Raw genomic sequence first — 22403 nt, forward strand, 5'->3', positions numbered from 1 at the left:
GGTGCAGAACCTCCTCAGAATGGTAGTGTGCATGGGGTAAGGATCAATCCCCCTTCCCTGCACAATTAACTCCCGATCCTGTTCACTCCCACCCGTGCCCCTGACACAGCAGCTGTTTATCAAAAAAGGTGCAGTTTCATCTTAAGATGCTCTATAATTATCGGTTGAACCCTTAGAATCAACCCTATAAGATTTGATGTTGTTATGTATCGTCAAGTTGAATCAAGAAGAGCCCTGCTGGATCAGACCCATCTCATCGAGCAGCCCATTTCCCACAGCAATGAGCCATAACATCTATGAGAAGCCCATAAACAGTGGGGAGGGCAAATGCCCTTCTTGCAGTTGTTCCTCAGTGATTGGTATTCAGAGGCATACTGCCTCTGACAGTGGAGGTAATGACTAGTAGCCACTGAAGGGCATATCCTCCATGAATTTGTCTAACCCTCTTTTGAAGCCATCCAAGTTGGTGGCCATCACTGCCTCCTGTGGGAGCAAATTCCATAGTGTGTGAAGAAGTAATTTCTTTCGTTTGTCATGAATCTTCCAACATGCAGCTTCATTGACTAACCCCAGGTTCTAGCATTATGAGAGAGGGAGGAGAAGCTTCTCTCTATTCACTTTCTCCACACCATGCATAATTTTATAAATCTCTATCATGTCATCCTTCCTCCACACTTGTTTTTTTCTAAGTTAAATAGCCCCTGATGTTGTAGGGAGTTGCTCCATCTCCCTGTTTTTGACTGCCTTAGACCACCCAATGATCTCATCAATGAGATGAGATTTGAACCAGGTTTTCAGGATTCCCAAGGGTCTGCAGCTTGGGATCTGCCATCTCATCATGCTATTACAAAGCTGTTGGAAAGGATTCTTCAACTCTGGTGTGTGTGTGTGTGGGTAGTATGTAATTTCCCCCTCACTCTGTCACTAGATGGTAAAACTTGTTTAACCTCTGACTTTAAGGGTGTTAATTGAGTAATTAAAGATTTAGTGGAGTGATATGGATCATCTGTAGATGTGTTATTTTGCTAATTAATTTATCTTGGCAAGCCCAACACCATTTTCCCTTCTCTTCAACAATCAATGCATGCTCTTGCAAAAATTTCCCTTCTGCTGATAGAAAACCAGGTTTGCAGAACGAGGTTTTGTTTTCAGTGATTACTTGGGCATTTTTGTATTGGCTTGTATATATTTTGGGGTGATGTTTAGCAAGGCTATCTAAGGTGAGAGCAATTGATACTGTGAAAATCTCAGGCTCCCTCTGAAGGTTGAAAAAAATAAAATATGAATGTAGGAAGTTGCTTTATGCTGTCAGACCATTGGTCTATGGAGTTCAGCACTGTGGCTTATCAGGATCTTGGACAGATGCTTTTCACAACTTATTTCAATTGGAAATGCCAGGGCCTGAACCTCTGACCTTCTGCATGTGAAGCACATTCTCTACCACTGAGCAAAGGCTCCTCCAGTTTTCCTTTGCACACTATTGCAATAATGTGTGTAGGAGTGTATCACATGGTACTGCCGAGTGATGAGAGCTATTTCTTAAGCCAATATTGTTTGAATCTGACAAGCTGGAGACATATAATCATAGATTTATAGAATAGTAGAGTAGGAAGGGGCCAATTTGGCCATTGAGTCCAATCCCCTGCTCAATTAAAATTAGAGCATACTGGGGTTGTTCAGCTGCCTCTTGAATGCCTCCAGTGTTGGAGAGCCCATCACCTCCCTAGGTCATTTCCTGATGTTCAGTTGAAATCTGGCTTCCTATAACTTGAGCCCATTATTCCTTGTCCTGCACTCTGGGACGATCGAGAAGAGATCTTGGCCCTCCTCTTTGTGACAACCTTTTAAGTACCTGAACAGTTCTATCATATCTCCTCTCAGTCTTCTCTTCTCCAGGCTAAACATGCCCAGTTCTTTCAGTCTCTCCTCATAGGGCTTTGTTTCCATCATTGTCCTTGTTGCCCTCCTCTGAACCCGTTCCAGTATGTCTGCATCCTTTTTAAAGTGTGGTGTCCATAACTGGATGCAGTGGTCAAGATGAGGCCTAACCAGTGCTGAATAGAGGGGAACTAGTACTGCACGTGATTTAGCAACAATACTTCTGTTAATGCAGCCTAAACAACCATTTGCCTTTTTTGCAGCCCCATCATACTGTTGGCTTATATTCAGCTTGTGATCAATGACAATCCCAAGATCCTTCTCATATGTAGTATTGCTGAGCGAAGTATCCCCCATCTTATAACTGTGGTTTCTTTTGCTTTCTTTTTCCTAGGTGTAAAATTTTGCACTTGTCCCTGTTAAGTTTCATTCTGTAGTTTTCAGCCTAGTGCTCTAGCCTATCAAGATCACTTTGAATTTAGTTTCTGTCCTCCAGGGTATTAGCTATCCCTCCCAATTTTGTATGATCTGCAGATTTGATAAGCGTTCACTGCACCTCATCCAAGTCATTAATAAAAATGTTGAAGAGCACTGGACCTAGGACCGAGGCCTGTGGTACCCCGCTCATTACCTCCCCCCAGTTTGAGAAGGAACCATTGATAAACACTCTTTGAGTACGATTCTGAAACCAACGGTAGTTCCACCTGATAGTTGTTCCATCCAGTCCAATATATTGTAGAGTGTTGTAGATGTGAAAGGCATTGTTGTCCCTGGTGTATACACTCATCCCACTATTGCATTTGGTAAATAGGTATTGTAGGGTTTTTGAAATGTTTCAAAAACCTGGTAGACCTATTTGAGCAGAAATGATCTTTAAAGGTTTAAACGGACCTTTAGACCTTATCCTAGTCTGCTTCTGTGTTGAAATTGCTTTGTAATATGTTTTAAAACTTTTTTTAAAAAAACAATGTTTTTTAACCTTTATATTTAAGATGTCTTCAAAGCTTTTAAAAATGTTTTTAAAGTTGTTTTGTTTTAATGTATTTTAAAGTCTGTTTTTATTATGTTTTAAAGTGTTTTTAGTGTTTTTGTTTGCCGCCCTGGGCTCCTGCTGGGAGGAAGGGTGGGATATAAATCAAATAATGAATGAATGAATGAATGAATGAATGACAGTGGGGCAAGATAACTGTTTTTGTGATGTCTGTGTCATCATACCCCTTTGAACGCTCTTAAAAAGAAAAAAGTATTCCTCTAACCTCAGGTATTGCATGAATTGGCCTTTAGTTCAGAAGATTATGTGTGTATGGAAAGCATATTTTATATTTATTACCTGCATGAAGGAGGCATTATGCAAATATTGGTGAGATGGCGTGCCCTGGCATCCACACATGGCTGGCCTTGCCTCCGGATGTCCATATATTAGCATGATCGCATATAGTGAAGAAGCCTGCCTGCGAGCAACAACTTGCACATAGGCTTCTTCACTACAGATGACCATGTTAACATGTGGGTGTCATGGTGTGGGGCCAGTGGAGTGCCTAATGCCCAGGGTGAAGCCAAGAGTGGAGCCCTAATTCACAGTAGTCAGGTGATGCCTCCTTCACACAAGAAAAAGGTATATATCTTTGTGTAATAGATACAGAGCAGTGCATATAACTAACTATGGAAAAAGCTTCAGCATGTCATCATAGGAGATGGTTATAAAACATGATCTATTGCATCGTGGATTTTAAAGTTTGGTGGCATCCTGGGGAATATTTAATTGCATTTGTGCTTCATTACAACGCTGTCTCTTTTTGCCTAAATTTATTTTAACTAATTAGTTTGAAATGTCAGAGTAGTATTTCCGATGGCAGAAATATCATCTATTACCATTCACGGAGTCGTTAACCCTAGTGACAAATGTGTATGGTAGCAGCCGTTTAGTCTAATCAAGCATTTTAAACAAATTCCTGGACTCTGCTTTTAGCAGCCCTTCCTAAAAATAGTTTAGTGGGTCTGTTTTTTTGCTCAGATTTCTCACTGCACTCTTGCGCCATAAGGATGGGTCAGTTTATCTCACTTACTATTGTCTGCACTGACTGGCAGTGGCTCTCTCGGGTTTCAGATGGGGATGTTTTCCAGCCTTACCTGCAGATGCCGGGGATTGAACCTGGGACCTTCTGCACACAAAACAGATGCTCTGCCACTGAGCTACAGCCCTTCCACTCATGAAAGACAAATTCCAGAAGACAAATGATGTTTATTTATTTAACAAAATTTATATACAACTTGATTGAAAGAAGCTCTAATTGGTTTACAAAAACATTAACAATATCAATAAAAAGTTACAACAATTAAATAAAACTTAAAAAAATTAAAACAGAAAACTAAAAAGAGATTAGATCAACATCTGTGTGTCTGGATAGGCTTGCCTCGACAGAATGTTTTTAGCAGGTACCAAAAAGAGTACAATGAAGGTGTCTGCCTGATGTCAGTAGGCAGGGAGTTCCAAAGTGCAGGTACTGCCACACTAAAAGAAGATCTCACAGTGCTGCTATTTAATATACCGTTTCATTTGACTGTGCAGTTTTGTTGTTGTTTTATGATTCTGATTTTTTTATTGCTTTTAGAGAAGCAATCAGAAAATGCCAGTATCAAAGACTGGTATATGCATTGAAATAAATATTTGGACTCATGGATAGGGTTGCTATATTGCCCAGTTAGCTGGGTTTTACCTGGATTATAGCCCTGCTATCCGGTGCCCACTTAGCCCATTAGGTGGCCCGGATATTCTGGGCGGGTGCCGAGCTGCAGAGACTGACGAGGAGAAAAGAGGGGCATGGGGCGAGGGCAGGGTGGGTGGTGCTCAGGGCCGGCACCGGGCACAACCCTGCCATCAACCAAGATGGTGGCTGAGGCGTCCCTAAGGGGCTGACGCCTCCGCCACCATCTTGGTTGATGGCATGCGTGTGTGCTACATTCACGCATCCCTGCCATCAACCAAGATGGCAGCAGGGGCATGAGCCCCTTAGGGAAACCTCGGCCACCACTTGGTTGATGGCAGGGTTGTGCCCGCAGAGCGATCAGCATTTATGTCAAGGGAGTGGTAGGTGGAGCATGCAGGAGGGCTTCACAGGTCTACACAATGGGGGGCGGCGGCTGGGAGCTCCCTCTCATGATCCGTGGCAGGATTGGGAGCCAAGATTTGTGGGACTGGAATATGGCAACCCTACTCATGGAGACCATTGTCCCCCTTGCTCTGACTGAGTAGTAACTAGAGTTGTGAACTTCAGTGGCTTTTATTGGTGGATTAAGCCATTTTAATTTCACTTGGTGGGGCTGTGACAAGGTGCTCTCTTATTTTTTTAGGCTGTTCTGGTTCTAAAATTTTATTGTAATGGGGAACCAAATTAGAAAATTAGCGGCCTGTATGGTAAGGCAGAGCTGCAGAGTCATCCTTCTAACAACAAGAGGTAGCTTTTGTGTATTCATTTCCTTCGTCATCTCAGAAAGGCACTGCCAACTATCTCCTCACTTTGGGTTACTCCAGCTGTGGACTACATTGTGTCTAAAGAAGGGACGCAACGTGCAAGCACAGCTCTGTGGCACAGCTCTGGGTTAAACAGGGCATGAGTGTGGAGGCTGCAGTGTCTTCTCTCTTAAATTTAAAGATCCCTCTTAGGTTTAAAGATTCTCTCTTAAGTTTGGCTAGAAGGGAGAATAATGATCTTATAGATAGACAAAAACAGATAGGAATAATGATTTTATTAAAATACAAACAGGCAGCTTGTGTTTACGTAAGGGCTGTGTAATGATAACAACCAATATGTGTGGCTGGCTGACTCCCACACAATGTTTGGGTAGGTCCTAGGGCTTTTTATGTTCTCTGTTTATAGCAGGAGTGTGGAAACTCAGGCCTGGGGGGCACATGCAGACCTTCAGGCCTCTCTGTCTGGCCCATGGGACTCTTCCTAGGCCGCACCGCCACCCAGGATTCACCTCTCACTGGCCTTGCTCCACGCCCTGCTCAAATGCTTTTGCCTAGCTGGAATGTGTCCTCGAACTGTGATGATGCCTCTTGCTTGCTTGCTTGCAAGGATGGAGAGCATGTATGTGTGGGTATGAGTAGAAACACTTCACTTTTGCATGGCCGGATTGTAGCATATTGTATAGAGATGCATCTGTTCCTCTGCCCACTTTCGCCTCTGGCCCTGCCCACTTTTAGCTTAGGCCCTACCCACAAATTATTATTATTATTTATTTATTTATTTATTTATTATTAGATTTATATACCGCCCAACTAGCAATAGCTCTCTGGGCGGTGAACATAATGGCATGTGGTCCCTGGAAAGTTGCCCAAGGGGGCATATTGAAAAAGGTTCCCCACCCCTTGTTTATAGTGTGCCCTTTCGGCTTCTTTCTGGCATGTTGGTCCTTCCTTCTTCTCCTTTTGGCACCCCGGCCCCAAGTTGTTTATGGCATGAGAACATGGCCTTTGTTGGTTTTGCTGCAGTAGCCTTACATGATGACTCCCTTGAGTTAATCACAACCCCCTCAATATAAATAACTAGTTTTTTTAGCAGTAGCGGCCTGTATGGTAAGGCAGAGCTGCAGAGTCATCCTCCTGACACCAGTATCACTGCAGTTTATTGAGGCAGGCCTGGGGTGAGACATGGTAGTAGCGAGGTGGGGCTGTGTGGATGCACTAGCAGGAGTGCTGGATTGGCTCCACGGGTGCACCTCCACAGCTATGACCTCACTGTGGCGCTGCCCTACCCCCTAGCCCTGTCCAGGTAAGCTGCAGTGATACTGGCATTGGGAGGGTGGTTCCGCAGCTATATCCCACCACTTGGACCACTTCTGGTTTTCAGATAACAGTGATTTAGAATAATATTACTGCTACTGCTGCAATTGCAACCTAGGTGCTGGGGGGGGTGTGTGCTAGGAGATGGCGCCAGAACAGGAAAACAAAGATCCATTTGTAGACATTTCTTTCTACAGATATCATTTGCAGCAGGTTTTTGTTTTTAAAGCAGCTATCTCCTGTGAGAACTGAGAAAGTAAACTGTCTGGAAACTGTGAGTTATGTGAAATGTGGTGTGAATCTGTACAGGCGCTTATACACTTTTTTTGAGTAGACCTCCCCACCCCTTAAAAAGAAATCAATATTTTTACTTGGTTCCTTTGGCTGCTCGTGCAGAAAGATGCTACAAATGTGCCTGTTTGGTTAGTTTCTCTTAAGACAGATAGAGCTTGTAGATGAAGCGCAACTGAAAAATAATTCCTGACAGTTATAACTGAAGCAGATAAACTGTTCTGCCAGCCAAGGAATAATGCCGTAAAACAAAAAGGGTTCTGCTTATCGTTTTCCACGTTTTCATGCTTGTCAGACAGTTTAACAGTGCATTACCTATAACAGCGGGTCTCCGTATTATTCCATTGTCTGCCTCTGGTCATGGTTTTAACCTTGTCCGGTGATGGGCCTTTGCTGACATGCCTTCCTTTTTATTACTTATTATTGTGGCTGTGTATACAATATAGGAAAGACCAGAGAAAAATGGCTTGTCAAATAGATGTGCGGAGTTAGGAAACATATCACAGAACAAATGGGCTTAGATCAGGGCTGGGGAACCTGTGGCCCTCCAGATGCTGCTGGGCTATAGCTCCCATTGACTCTGACCATAGGCCATGTTGGCTGGGGCCGATGGGAGTCCCAAAAATATTTGGAGGGCCACAGTTTCCCCATCCCTGGCTTAGATCGTCTGTTGAAATCACCCAACCCAAACCTTTATGATGGTAAGACTCCAATGATCTGTTGATAAGATTTCCTAAATTGTAAATCCCTTTCTGCTCAAACCTACATTTCTGATTCTTGCTGTGGTAGAGTGGAAGGGAGAAGGATTTGGGTTCTCATGACAGGTTGACCAGGGCAGAGCTTCCAATTTTTCTACCCAAATCCTTCCTGATCTTAGGGTAGGTTACAAACATACAAAACCTAATAAATAAACCATGTCACGATACACTAAAAGAGCAAATAGAAACCAGAAATAAAATCCAGATAAAATCCATGATAAAACCAACACACGCTGTGAACGGTTCCATAAAAAATTTATTCCAACCACCGAAAGCCTGGTAAAATAAATGGGTTTTTAGTTGGCATCAAAAAGACAGCACAGCCGACACCAATCAGACTTTGCGAAAAAGAGTCATATTTTATTCTTCCCTGTAATTTTCAGCGAGATGCCTGCCTCTCTTCTTTCAAGTCCCTTGTCAAGACCTACATCTTTAGTGTTTACTGAACAGTCACCATCACTTCTATTGTTGTTTGATCCTCTCATCCCCTCTCATCATTTCATTTCTCTGACATCCTATCCTCATCCCAATTGTGTAGATTGTAAATTTCATGGGCAGCAATTGCCTAATATCTCTGTCCCACACGGGCCAGGTACTAAATAAATATGATAGTAGTGATTGTAGTAAGAGACAGATTATCATCTTGTCTCTTGGGGCTCATCTGCATTGGAGTTTAATGTGAATTTGAAGCTACTTGTGTATGTCTTTATTAATTTTTGTGGTGTCCACACGGCATCCTTATCCAAGTGGGGGAAGGGCCTCACATTGTGTCCCCCCTCCCAAAATTTGGATTTTCCTGCTCTGTGGGTAATCTGCGCTGAAGTGCATTGTATGAATGGGCAGATGACATATGCTTAGAATTAAAGAATTCTGAGTCCAGGAATTAAAGTACCAGAACTGAATGGAACTCACAATCCCTCCACATAAAAGTCCATAAACAGCCTGTAGGCTCTCCACTTGTGGCTAGCCCATCTGTCAACTATCTTAATTTCAGCAGTAGAAAGAAGGGGCAGGAAAACATGTTGTTATTGCTGTTGTTCAATGGTTGGGAGTCAAAAATCCTTGCCAATCTACTTCAAATCACCCAGAGATCTGGCAGAAAATCCAGATGTACTTTCTGCTCACCCCAGTTTATAGGGTGATACTACTCCTAGTTTGCCATGCTCTGTTCATTTTATTGCTTATGGCACAGTGATCTAGCTTCTCAAGGTGATTTTCAGTTTTATGATAATATATATTGTCGGCAGATCCTTCCAGTTTCACGTTATTGAAAGGGCACACTAAAATTCCTTAGCCTCAGTTAATATATTTATAAACACTTTTTTTTTAAAAAAATCTTTTTCCCCCAGGAGGCAACAGCAGCAGAGTGTGGAAAGGACGGCTCCAATATTCAAGTCACCTCAGGGCAGAACAACTGTGAACAAACTGGGACTGGTGGGTCATTGACTTCCCAGAGCCTGGTCACCCCTGCCGGCGTCTCTGCAGGTACTTCTGCTGCAGCATCCTTCTTCATAAGGTAGTTTTCACCTTTATGGCTTACATAATTGCTGTTGAGTATGAAATGGCCCCACACCCAAGTGGTTCCTGGGTGTGTGTGCAGGTAACAGCTCAGATAGTAGAATGCTTGAATCAATAATAGAATCATGCAATGGAAGCAAGAGGCTCCATCCCCTGCTTGGGGAAAAAGGGGCAGGGTGGACTTGTAGGAGGAAAGTGGTGAGTAAGGGAAGGATCAAGTGCACTCCTTCTGCCTGCTGCTTCTCTGCTGGAATCCCTGTCTTTCTGGGCCAGGAGAAGTGGGTTTTGGCAGCATATAATTCTAAAGACTCTTATTTACAGGGTTTGTGTGGACGAACTAATTCTTTTTTTGCAGGTGGTCCTGTGAGTGGGGCCAGATCTTCTCTTTAACAGAGTGTCCTCAGTAGGTTCGCCAAACCACAAGCCTCAACATTCTACGTGAGAAGGAATGGCAGCTAAAAAGAACAATGCAAAGACACACACACACACACACGTCTAAAAATGTGGAGAATGCAAGGCCAGAGATGGAGAACCTGTGGCACTCCAGATGTCACCGGGCTCCTGACTCCCATTAGTCCCAGCTAGCATGGCTAACGGTTGGGAATGATGGAAGATGTAGTCCAAAGACACCTGAAGGGCCATAGGCCTGGTGCAGACAGAGCTGAGCTTAAAAGGACAAATGAGCTGATTTGGTATAAGGAGCTTCCTGCGGGTGGTATTCAATTCTAGTCCTACCAAGAGTAGACTCATTGAAGTTAATAGACATGGCTGACAAAGGTTCATTCATTTTATTGTATCTACTCTGAGAAGGATGCAGTTCAATACAGTCCTATGTTTCTCTCCACTTCCCTGGAATCCCTGTTATTACTGGGCTTCAGTGTTACTCCCACGGACTCCTCTTTTTTTCTTGTCTTTCTGTCTTTCTTGGATTGATTTTGCTTTGTTACACTCAGTAAAATGCGTGCAGGCTATATTTGCATATTGAGTCAAGAGTCCTTGTTTAATAGTGGTTGCTCAACTTCATCAAGCTTAATTATGTACCGCACTTATATTTACTTTGATATTTTTATTCATTAGCCTCAAGAGTAAGTATGTAGTCTTTCTCTCTCACACATAAACACACACACTGTGATAAAAACTGCCATCAAAATAGAATTTGAAGCAGAACTGAATCCCCAAATTCCTCTCATATCTTGAAAGAAGGGAGAAATCTAAACCAATGACAGACTGCAAAATAAATGTGATGCCAGACTGCTAGTCCTTAATCAGCAAGATGTTTCTGGCTGGGTATGAATCACAGGGTTTAGCGGAAGCAGTATCTTCCCAAAAGAAGAAACATTTTCTTTTAAAAATCTAAGACATTAGATAGGGGCTAATATGCAATCAAAGAGGGTCCTGATTTTCACTGGTACAAGGGCAGAAATTTTGTTATCATGAAAGGTGGATGGGTGGGAAGTGATGATTGCTGGGACATTACTGTAATTTTAAAGTTCTTCTGAATATGTCTTTGGGTGTGGGGGAGTCGGGCTTTATAGTCTAACCCTAGAATGTGGATATTCTCTTCTGTTTTACTGTGGTTCCAATCCTACCTCTGAGGTCGTTTTCAGAGAACAGCATTGGGTGATTGTCTTTCAACCCCCTGGCAGTTGTGCTGTGGGGTGCCTCAGGGTACCACCTTGTCCCCCATGCTGTTTAACATCTATATGAATCCCTTGGGAGCAGTCATCCGGAGATTTGGGGCGAGGTGTCAGTAGTACACTGATGATACCCAGCTCTATTTCCCTGTAACATCTGAATTGGGAGAGGGCATGCAAGCCCTGGACCGCTGCCTGGACTCGGTGGTGGTCTGGATGAGGGCCAATAAATTGAGTCTGAATCCTAGCAAGACAGAGGCATTGTGGATTTGGATAATTGGTCAGTTGCCTGCTTTGGATGAGCTTGTACTCCCTCTGAAAGAGCAGGTCCGTAGTCTGGGGATGCTCCCGGATCCATCTTTGTTGCTGGAAGCCCAAGTGATCTCAGCAGCTGGGAGTGCCTTTTACCAGCTTCAGCTGGTAAGACAGCTGCAGCCATTTCTGAACTGGGATAGCCTGACCACTGTTGTCCATGCATTGGTAACCTCCAGGCTGGATTACTGTAATGCACTATGTGGGGCTACCTTTGACGATGGTCCAGAAGCTGCAGCTGGTGCAAAATGTGGCGGTGAGACTGCTCACTGGGGCAGGGTATCGCCGGCATGTCACCCTGCTGCTGAAAGAATTGCACTGGCTACCTATTAGCTACCGGGCCAAGTTCAAGGTTCTGGTTTTGTTGTATAAAGCCTATACAGCTTGGGACCAGGTTACTTGAAAGATCGTCTTACCTCTTATATACCCAGTCAATCACTGCGGTCTGCAGGTGAGGGCCTCCTACAGATACCATCTTATCAGGAGGTCTGTTCCGCATAACATAGGAGGCAGACCTTTAGTGTAGCGGCACCTACCCTTTGGAATTTCCTCTTCTTAAATATTAGACAGGCACCATTTCTGTTATCTTTTCAGTGCCTACTGAAGACCTTCCTCTTTCAACAAGCCTTTTAAGTTGAGACCTTATTGCAGTCTGTGTCTGTGTTGGAATTGCCTTTAAGCTGTTTTTAAAGCTTTTTTAAAAAAGATTTTTTAAAATATACTTTGTTTTAGTATGTTTTAAAATGTGTTTTGTTGTAATATATTTTAAGTCTGTTTTTATGATGTTTTAGAGTGATTTTGGTGCTTTTGCTTACCTACTGGGAGGAAGGATAGTATATAAATCAGACAGACAGACAGAAAGAAAGGTTCCCAAATCGTGGTCCATGGACCACCTGTGGTCTATGAGCTTCATTCAAGTGGTCCATGGCGTGTTTGTGGATTTGTGGCTCAAGACAGGAGACCACACATCTGTCTCATTAAAGATTCACATTGATTTTTAACTGTCATTGCTTCTTTATATTTCTTATATTTTATTGTATTAGAGTATGAATTCTTTGGAATTCAAATTGTATACAATAAAATACAATGTATGAGAAATAAAGGAAGTAATAAGAATACAATTAAAAATCGTAGAGCATCTACAATTAAAAAGCACACAGTGCATTGCAATTGCTACAACAGGCAGAAAAACCATTAAGTGGTCCACCAAGTCCCTCAGCCATTTTGAAGTGGTCCATGGGGGAAAAAGTTTGGGAACCACTGTGTATTCTAATACACAGGTTGGGATCAAAGAACAGACAATGTGATGTAATGGCTAGACTATGGGATGAGGACTGTGGAGATCCTGCTTCGAACCCACACTGACCAAATGAGCTTTATGGGTGACGTTCCCTACCTGTCATTGTACAGACGCATTAAGAAAAGTTTAGGATAGCGTACACTGCCTGAGTTGCTTGGAGGAAGAGTGGGATCTAATGTAATAGAGTATAAGACCAGTTCCAAGACCAAGTTGGATAAAATTATGAAGAAGAACTTGTGCTTTTTTTTTTTGCTCACTGGTACCAGGAAGGGATTTCCAGTCCTATAATTTTGGCCATTGTCTGCTGTTAAAGCAGGTATGGGGAAATTGTAACTCTCCAGTTGTTGTTGGACTCCAACTCCCATCAGCCCCAACTAGCATGGTCAGCGGTCATGGATGATGGCAGCTGTAGTCCAAGAGGAGAGGCACCCGAGCGGGGGGGGGGAGAAAATGGAGAGAGAGGAGGGGAGGGGGAAAGAGAGAGGGAAGAGAGGTAGAATGGAATGGTGTGTGAGAGGGGGGGTGGGGGTACAGGACCTGCCTACTGCAGGCTTGTGGCCCCTGACAGATTTCCCTTGAGGGAATGCAGCCCTATACAGCACCTTACTTTTCCCCATGGGAGTAAATGGTAATCAGTAACTGGTGAACTGGGAAAACTTTTGGGGTGGGGGTTATGCTTGACTCCTGTCCTGAGCTGACCCCATTAAATGAGAGTTGAGCCTTCGTTTGTTTGCAAAGTTCCAGTTCTTCATCTGCGTAGCCCCACGCTGTGTCATGGTCACTTGAATGTGACAGAACTTTGGGAGAGTAAAGCGGAATGTTGAGAACCAACTTAACAAATATATTATCTTGTAGCATTACTCACATGCCCATCTCTGTTCCGGGATTAAAAAAGTATATAAGCCTCCCTCACCTCCTTTTTAATTTTTTTTTAATTGCAGACATTCTTTCACAATCTGAGAGAGAGAAAAGAAGAAGAAATCTTCCCCCGGATAGGACAAAGTTATTTGAAACCATCCATCGCTTTGTAGATTTTCTGTCCTTCAGTGTTCAAATGCCCCAAACTGTATTTGGATGTTTTATCTTCAAAGGAAGCCTTTAGTAGATTCTTTCTAGAATCAGGATGCTCAGTCATATTTGCATGCCTCTGAGTTTGCAGATTAAAGAATCTAATTATTCACTAATGAGCATTAATGGTACATATAAACTGAGGGTCATTCTCCTATTACAGGCACCTGATGGTTTGCTGATAAGCATTTGGCCATTAGATTGACCATAAAATACAGTCAATAATTGAGGTGACTGGTAGAGCAGACACCTTATCAGCTGTAGGCCTGGCAGGACAGCTTGTCATGTCTCGGGATACTGAGTGAGCAGTGACTGAGCATATGATTAGGCCATTGGAGCTATGTGCCTCTAATGAAATGGGAAGAAAAGCATTGCAGTATTAGCACAACTGCTAAATGACTAATGTGTTTTTCTTCCAAGGCTCAGATGCTTCAATTAGTTCCAATAAATTGTTCGCTTGGCTGTTTCTTGTGAGCTGGGGGAGGGCAGCAGTTTCCAGGGGGCTTTGAATACTTTGTGTGCCAGTTAGGGATGGTGATGGAGGGTGGTGGTGAGGAGAACAGCTTCTCTTCCCTGTGTGGCCCCATGTGATTATTCATTGGGAGCACCAAGATCTGTGGCAAGTTCCTTGGTTTTATATGTGGAACAGTTGTTGTTGCAAACAGTAAAAAGGGCTTATGTACTAGGTATGCATGCTGCATTTTACTTAAATTAAACATTGTCTCACAGGAATGACCTTAGTCTGAAAAGAAACCATCCTCTTAAAATATTTGTTGTTGTTGTTGCAGTTTAATCTTGAACTATGTCCAGTTCTGAGTGGTGCATTTTAAGTAGGATATAGACAAACTGGAACAAGTTCAGACTCAGAGGAGGGCAATGATAATGGTCAGTGGTATGGAAAACAAGTCCAAAGTGGAAAGGCTGAAGGACCTGGGGATGTTTACTTTGAGAAGAGAAGACTGAGAGAGGACATGATAGCACACCTCAAATACCAGAAGGGTTGTCTCATAGAAGGGGGCAAACACTTGTCCTCTGGTGCCCCAGAGAGCAGGACGAGATCTGATAGGATTAAGTTACAGGAGGGTTGATTTTGGTTCAACGTTAGGAGGAATGTCTTGATGGTGGGCTCTTCCTCACAGGAGGTCTTCAAGCAGAGACTGGGCAAGCCACCAGTCGGGGATGGTCTAGCTTTGAATTTCATACATCAAGCAGATGGTTGGATTAGATCAAGGGTTCTCAAACTGTGGTCTGTGGACCACCAGTGATCTGTGAGCTTAATTCAAGCATGGCTTTAAAAATGTAATTAACAGTCATACAGCATCTAGCCCAGTGCATTACAATTACATTAAGTGGTCTGCCAAGACTTTAAGTAATTTTCAAGTGGTCCATGGGAAAAAACTTTGGGAAATACTGGATTAGATAGCCTGAGGTTCTCATCCCTTGTATAGCTGAAGATAACATCTGTCAGTAGTCTTCAACCTTTTCAGATTTAAAACCAATCAATTCTTGGTTAACACATGCATTATGGGTATAGATGGATGAGAAATTCAATTCATAGATTCATAGAATTGTAGAGTTGGAAGAGGCCTATAAAGGCCGTCAAGTCCAACCCCCTGCTTTGGTTCGTGTTTCAAGCCAAATCTATCAAATTCACACTTTCTGAAACAATATGGGAACTGAAACACAGCCATCCTTCAAGATTCGCACTTATTTGAATTTTGCAATGCAGTTCGCCAACCAACCAATGTTTACAAAAATGCATATGTTAGGGGAAGTGTGCATAGAATGAATATATGAGTGAAAACACAAAAATGGCATTATATGATGAAAAATTTCTTGCAAACGTGTATTATCAAAATTGCCTTTAGAAATGTGTGTGTTAGGGGAAATTCACACTAAAATGCTGGAGAAACTTCATGAGGATTTTAAAAAATCCACTAATTGCTCCAAAAATGTGGAGAACTGAATTTAAGACTGGAAATATTAGAAACTGAGAGACCCAAATTTGACAGATCTTTCCATTCCTATGGGGCCGCTTAATGTTTTTTTTAACCATATATGTGTATGGTGGTCATGGTATATGTGACTCACCTTAGGTCAAGTTGAAGACCAACAACTTAAACAAGAGACCCAAACTGTTTGGAACAGACAGAAATAACTCTTAGGGACCCTGGTCATTTGGATTGGGGGAAAATTCCATCTCCATTCTAAATATGATCATCATTCTTACCCCACAGATGTAAGCACTAAGACCACAACCTAGGAACAAGCCCCATTTAATATAGTGATTATTTCCAAGTAAACATGCATAGAATTGGGATGCTCATCTTTCAAAAAAGAAATTCAGGGCAGTCCCTCATTACTCCAGCACGGAATATTTCTCTTCCTCTAGAGTAGTAGTTCACAGACTTTGTCCCCATGGACCGCTTGAAAATTGCCAAGAGTCTTGGCTTAATGATTTTTCTGCCTGCTGTAGCAATTGCAATGTGCTCTGCTAGATGCTGTATGATTTTTAACAGTATTTGTATTGCTTCTTTTATTTCTTATATTTTATTGTATTACAATTTGCATTCCATAGAATTCACATTGTAATACAATAAAATGCAATATAACAAATAAAAGAAGCTATAAAATACAATTAAAAATCAATATGAATATTTAATACGGATATGCTACAGACCACCTGAATGAAGTTTGTGGACCATTGGTGGTCCACAGATGACAGTTTGGGACCCCTCCCCTACAGTGCAAAATAATTATTCCAGTAGATCCAAGATCTCTTTTTGGATTCATTTTGTCGCCTCTGACAAGACTGATTTGCCCATGCAGATTGGAGGTTAAAATTCATATTCTTCAGCATTTTGTACTCAAAAATTAGTCATAGCTCTCTAAATCATTAGCATACTTTTTGTGCTATCTTGGATAATGGAGACCCCTGGATTTAGGTGTGGAAACCATTTTCGTTTTCACCTCCTCCCCCCACATGAGAGCCTTAACATTCATACATTATTTAATACAGCTAAGGATGTGAACTGCCTTTTGTCTGAACTGCTTGCTGTCCAGGCTTCTGTGATGTGACCTTGGGTGGTAACCATAGAAACGAGTTAAAAGCATCAGCCTAAAAAAAATCAGTAGTTTGGAATGACAGGGATTCAAATTCCATGAAAGAAGGTTATAATGTATTAAGGATACTAGAAACATTATTTCTAACCTGTTAAACCCAATTATTTTGAGATGATCAGTACTTTCAGAATTTTCAAGGAGGGAAGGGAAAGTGCATGGTAACATACTACACATTTTAAAAATAGCCTGTTTCTGAAATTTGTTGTTATATGTCTTGAAGTCGATTACGACTTATGGCGACCCTGTGAATCTTTTGGATATATTCATAGAGTTTCCATGGTAAGAGGTATTCAGCGGCAGTTTACCGTTGTCTTCCTCTAAGCCTACAGCACCCGGTATTCCTAGGCAGTCTCCCATCCAAGTACTAACCAGGACTGACCCTGCTTAGCTTCTGAGATCAGACGAGAACGGGCGTGTTCAGGGTAGTATGGCAGCTAAATCTTTAAAAGCTGTCATCTGGAGTCTTGGTTTAGCTGTTAAATGCAGGCATTGTTTTCCTGCTGAGTTGCTGGTGTAGTCCTCTAGTTTTCTATATTTAATAGTTAGAAACATTTACTCACCCCCGTCCCTCTGGGAATAACTGGCACTGCAACTTTGCATAGAGCTGGCATGATTTGAAACCCGTCTTGACAAAAGGGGAGTAGGTAACTGAGTTAGTAGTTAAGTAGGTCACTAGAAGAAAACAGAGTTTGTGACTCATCAGATATCAAGTTAGCTCTTTTCCAGTGCTGCATGCAGAATTTCTGGCGGCTACGCAGCAAGCCTATGTAGACTTCTGGAGGAAAGTTTATATACAGTGGCCCTGGAGTGTTACTGAAGATGACAGTGGGGAAGTCTCTTTAAGTGAGAGGGGCTTGTTAAACAAAAGGCAGATTTTTCATTCCATGTGATTAAGCCAGCCCAGGGTGACTTCTACCCCATATTCAGATGATGAAAATATCTTCTGAATGCAATGCCTATGTGGTGTATAAAGGTTCTGCAGGGTGTGGCAGATATCAGTTCTTGCTATATGGAAGTGCATTCAGGTGAGTTGTTTGCTGCATGGAAAAAAGCAGGTAAATTAGAATCTATAAATGCACAAAATTACTCCCATGTCTTTCTTCTAAAGGGAAGGGAAGCTGTTCTGTGATTTTACTGCTGATACAGCAGTTGGAATGGGGGAGAAATCTGGTTCATTTCACATTTAAAAGCGAACCTTTGTAATTCACACTGCTCCAAATTTTGCAGTGCAGTTCTCCAGTCTAGCAATGTGTACAAAATTGCATATACCACAGTGAAGTGTGCATAAAAATGCATATACACCTCAGTTAAGGAATCCTTCAGGAACAAAGCTCCTTTTAAACCAGGGTTTTTTTTTAAGGTGAAAGTGACTACCTTTGCTTTGCTATGGATAAACTTTCAAGCTTGTGCCTTTGCTTTTAGTTGAAACTGACCAACCTGTGTCTTTGCTTTCCTATAAATAAAGGGATAAGCCTGTGCCTTTGCTTTGCTAGGGTGTGTTTGCTTTGCATTAAAGAGATCTCTAGATTTATCCCAGGGCTGGGGTGGGAAGGATCCAGTATGATTCAGAGGAGGAGAGGAAAGAAGGGGGGGGAGGATGCTGGGTAGGCATCCTTTAAAGACCCCGTTGAAGCTGCCCCTACCATCTATGAGGGGTGTAGGAACCTTTCTCTGTTCTTTCCATGTTATTCCTACCTCTAGTACCAAAGTTAATGTTAAAGAAGTAATGTCCAGGAATGCACCTACTTTTTTAACTGAGGCATTACTGTATTGGTGAAAATAGTGTACAACAATGCATTAAAATTGCTTTGCAAAAATGTGTATATTGGGCAAAACTGCATACAAAAGTGTGGTTATATTAGGAGGAATTCCCACTAAAATGCTGATGAAATTTCATGAGGAGTTTTTTTAAAAATCACAAACTGATGTGAAAATGTGGAGAACTAACCATAAGACTGGAAAAATAAACGGATAAGCTGGAATTTACAGATTCCATCTCTACACAGCAGTATGAAGCTTTCCTTCTTTTAGGACAAGGACAAGAGCAAAGCTGTTTCTATACCAGCTTCTGTACCAGCTTGCATCAGAGCTTTTTTAGCTTAGTAGTACTGATATGTTGAGTCGCAGAGCTTGGAAAAGTTACTTTTGTGAACTACAGCTCCCATCAGCCCTAGCCAGCATGTCGCTGGCTGGGGATGATGGGAGTTGTAGTTCAAAAAAGTAACTTTTCCAAGCTCTGGAGTGCATATTAAATGTTCTCCATGGGACCTCAGCACCTATGTCTCTTGTGGCTGTAACAGGGGATTAATCAAATTTCAAGACTTGTTTTGTTCAATTTATATCCTGCCCTTCCTCCTGAAGGAGCCCAAGGCGGTCATAGAAATCACACATGGATACCCGCTTTTGTTACCCAAGGTGCACCATTCACTGTTGTGTTGGGTTAGGAACATAGAAAGCTACCTCATATCATGTCAGACCATTGGTCCATCTAACTCAGTATTGTTGACACTGATTAGACGCAGCTTTCCAGGACTTTCTGGTAGGTGTCCTTCCCAGCCCTACCTGGAGATGCCAAGGACTGACCCTAGGACCTTTTGCCTGCAAATCAGGTGCTATGCCACTGTGCTTCAGCCCTTTTGTGGTCTGAGCAAAACTGAGGTTCCAATCCACTTTCACCTATGAAGCCCCTGGAGTGGCCTTGGGCAAGTCACTTTATCTCAAGGAGTTGTTACGAAGCTAAAAGAGTCTTCTGAGTTCCTTGGAAGTAGGGCAAGATTTAAAGGTAACAAATAAAACAATTGGCATTACGTAAGAACATAAGAAGAGCCTTGATGGATCAAACAAAAAGCTATCTAGCCCAACATCTCATTTCCCACAGTGAGTGAGCATGTGCCTGGGATGCCCACCAGCAGGACATGAGCGTAACAGTCCCTTTCCACTGTTGTTCCGTAGCAACTGGTATTTTGAGGCAAGGTGCCTCTGGTTTGACCAGAGGCATTCAGAAATGAAGGACTATACAACACACCACTACAAATACACAGTTTTTCAGAGGCCTTTATAGACCCATATTTGTGGTACATGTTTTTGAAGGGGCCTTGAGGAATTGTGGTCTTGGTGGGTATATCCTCTGTATGTGAGAAGCAATTTGCCACCTGAGAGTTTCCCCTTGTACATTGTGGGCTACTGAAAGAAGGGACTCCCAAAGGTTTTTAGAAATGTCCCCTGGCTATCATGACCTTTGTCAATTTCAGACAGGAGTGATCAATCACCTCCACCAACCTGATATGCATAAACAAGTTGAGGGGACTTGTTGGTTGTGTTGGGTAACTGATCAGGAGCTGCTCATAGGCTATTTATTTATTTAGATAACTTCCTTGTTATATGCCTTCAAGTCGATTACGCCTTATGGCGACCCTATGAATCAGTGACCTCCAATAGCATCTGTTATAAACCACCCTGTTCAGCTCTTGTAAGTTCAGGTTTGTGGCTTCTTTTATGGGATCAATCCATCTCTTATTTGGCCTTCCTCTTTTTCTATTCCCTTCTGTTTTCCCCACCATTATTGTCTTTTCTAGTGAATCGTGTCTTCTCATGATGTGTCCAAAGTATGATAACCTCAGTTTCATCATTTTAGCTTCTAGTGGTAGTTCTGGTTTAATTTTTTCTAACACCCAATTATCTGCCTTTTTAGCAGTCCATGGTACGTGCAAAGCTCTCCTCCAACACCACATTTCAAATGAGTTGATTTTTCTCTTACCGACTTTTTCACTGTCCAGCGTTCGTATCCATACATAGAGATCAGGAATACCATGGTCTGTATGATCCTGACTTTTGTGTTCAGTGATACATCTTTGCATTTGAGTTTAGATAACCCATATGCCGTTTAACATTTCAAGAAATAAACACCTTAAGTGGTTTACAAGTATGATAACATGAACCAGGGCTGGTCTAGCCTTGTGGTTTGGAGACGGTCAGTAATTCAGTAGTATGCCTACTGAGAGGAAGGGCAGGATATACATTTAATAGATAAATAAATAATATGCTTTACATGCAGAAAGTCCCAGATTCAATCCTTGGCATCTCAGTTAAAAGGATGAAGTAGCCAGTGGTGCGAAAGAGCTCTGCCTGTGATCCTGGAAAACTGCTGTTAGTCTAATTAGAGAACACTAGGTTAGATAGATCCGTGGTCTGATCTGGCAGCTTCCTACATTCCTTATAGTATGTCCCTTCCTAAGCAGTTGCACTATATGATCTGAGAGGTGTTCTCCAAGATCTCTTGTAGTGTTGCAATACATCTCTTGGATTGCACCGACTGTTATATCTCAGCCTCTTCTGTATGAGATCTTGGGCTGCTCTTCTTGGATTGCATGCTGTTTGTTGGGCCTCTAGAGTAACATGGTTACTCTAAGCAGTGCTTTGGTTTGCATGCACAGTTGGGCTCATTGGCACTTTGGAATGACTGAGAGCAGCATTAAGCTAGCCCAGGTAGCATGATTGTTTGGAAATTTTCATCTTGTATTGCCCTGTATTATTGTATGGTCTATGCTTTCTTTGTTGCTGAGCCACTCAAGTGGCGTCTCTCCCTAATGAACAGCAAGCAGAATAATGTTTGCCTGGCTTGTATTCTGTTTTATGTTAGCACTTAGAGGGGAGGAGAGAAGTGTGCTTAATTTGAATCAGCTTTTTGCACCTAACTTAAAGTAAGAAATGAGTCTCGGAAAAGCGATTTAACCTTTCCAATGCAGCTTTGTGCGTTTTTCACAGTGCTTTATGAATGTAGACGAACTCCCTGCTATGAAGAGTTTACATTCTGAGGGGGAGGCAAAGCAAATAAAGGGATATGTAGAATAATAACCCGGTGAAGGCACAGTGGTCGTGAAGGAGAAAAGGGAGACTTGGGGGGGGGGGGGAGAGACCTGCAGGAGATGTTCAGGAGTGGGAAGGCTCCAGTTGAATGTGTGTGCAAATGGCAGTTGGGAAAAGGAGGGATAGTGAAGGCTGACAGCCGTGGAGAAGTCAGGGAGGTTAATAGACTGAATAACAGGAGGGGCACTGAGCGAAGAGGCAGGAGGGAGGGGTGGGAGAAACAAGCAATTTCATTCGGGAGCAAATGGCCATCAGAACAGAAAAGAACAGCCAGAGGTGGGGGGAGGTTTGCAACAGTGAACAGGAGAGTCAGTCCAAAACTGGAGATGAGGGTTAACAAGGGGGCATGTGGAGCCAATGGGATCAGAAGGGACATTGGCACAGAGAATGAGATCAATCTGGATGCAGGATGGTGTGTATGTGTTGCTGGTGGTTGTGGCTAAGAGGCAGAGAGAGAAAGCATGAAGTGATAGCGCTATGTGTGTGTGTGTGTGTGTGTGTGTGTGTGTACATGTGGTGATAGGGAAAAGGCCTGTATTATGAAAGAAAGGAAGATTTAGAAAAGGAAGAGAAATGAAGGAATTGAGTGTGTGTGGAACCACCTAGGAGGCTGAGGTTCAGGACCCTACCAAAAGTGTAAATAAGTTGGTGCTTATGCTTCCTTCTCACATTTTGTTCAAGAGGCTCGACTACAAAACAAAGTCTTTTTCCTTTCTATAGATCCACAATATCTCTTTTGGAAGCCATTTCTATATTCCGGGCACTTTTCTGCATCTGCAGAGAGAGGGGAACATCCTAAACCAAGACTAACACACACAAACCCTGTTTCAGTCAGAGAATGGAGTGTACATGGAGACACCCTAGGAGCT

At 42.5% G+C, this 22403-nt stretch overlaps 1 protein-coding gene and 1 pseudogene across 2 annotated transcripts in view; one reads left to right on the top strand and one right to left on the bottom strand.

Annotated features, from left to right (window-relative positions):
* The window catches only part of KIF26A (kinesin family member 26A), a 211066-nt gene that overhangs the window by 98937 nt on the left and 89726 nt on the right, over positions 1 to 22403 (top strand). For both annotated transcript variants that reach the window (XM_061612286.1, XM_061612287.1), the window contains exon 4: positions 9063 to 9229. In XM_061612286.1, the coding sequence (XP_061468270.1) occupies positions 9063 to 9229 (167 nt within the window). The remainder of the gene's footprint in view (positions 1 to 9062; positions 9230 to 22403) is intronic.
* On the bottom strand, positions 16989 to 17107 carry LOC133378554 (5S ribosomal RNA; annotated as a pseudogene).

Source organism: Rhineura floridana, chromosome 2 (genome assembly GCF_030035675.1).
Source record: "Rhineura floridana isolate rRhiFlo1 chromosome 2, rRhiFlo1.hap2, whole genome shotgun sequence".
In the NCBI taxonomy this organism is placed as follows: Eukaryota; Metazoa; Chordata; class Lepidosauria; order Squamata; family Rhineuridae; genus Rhineura; species Rhineura floridana.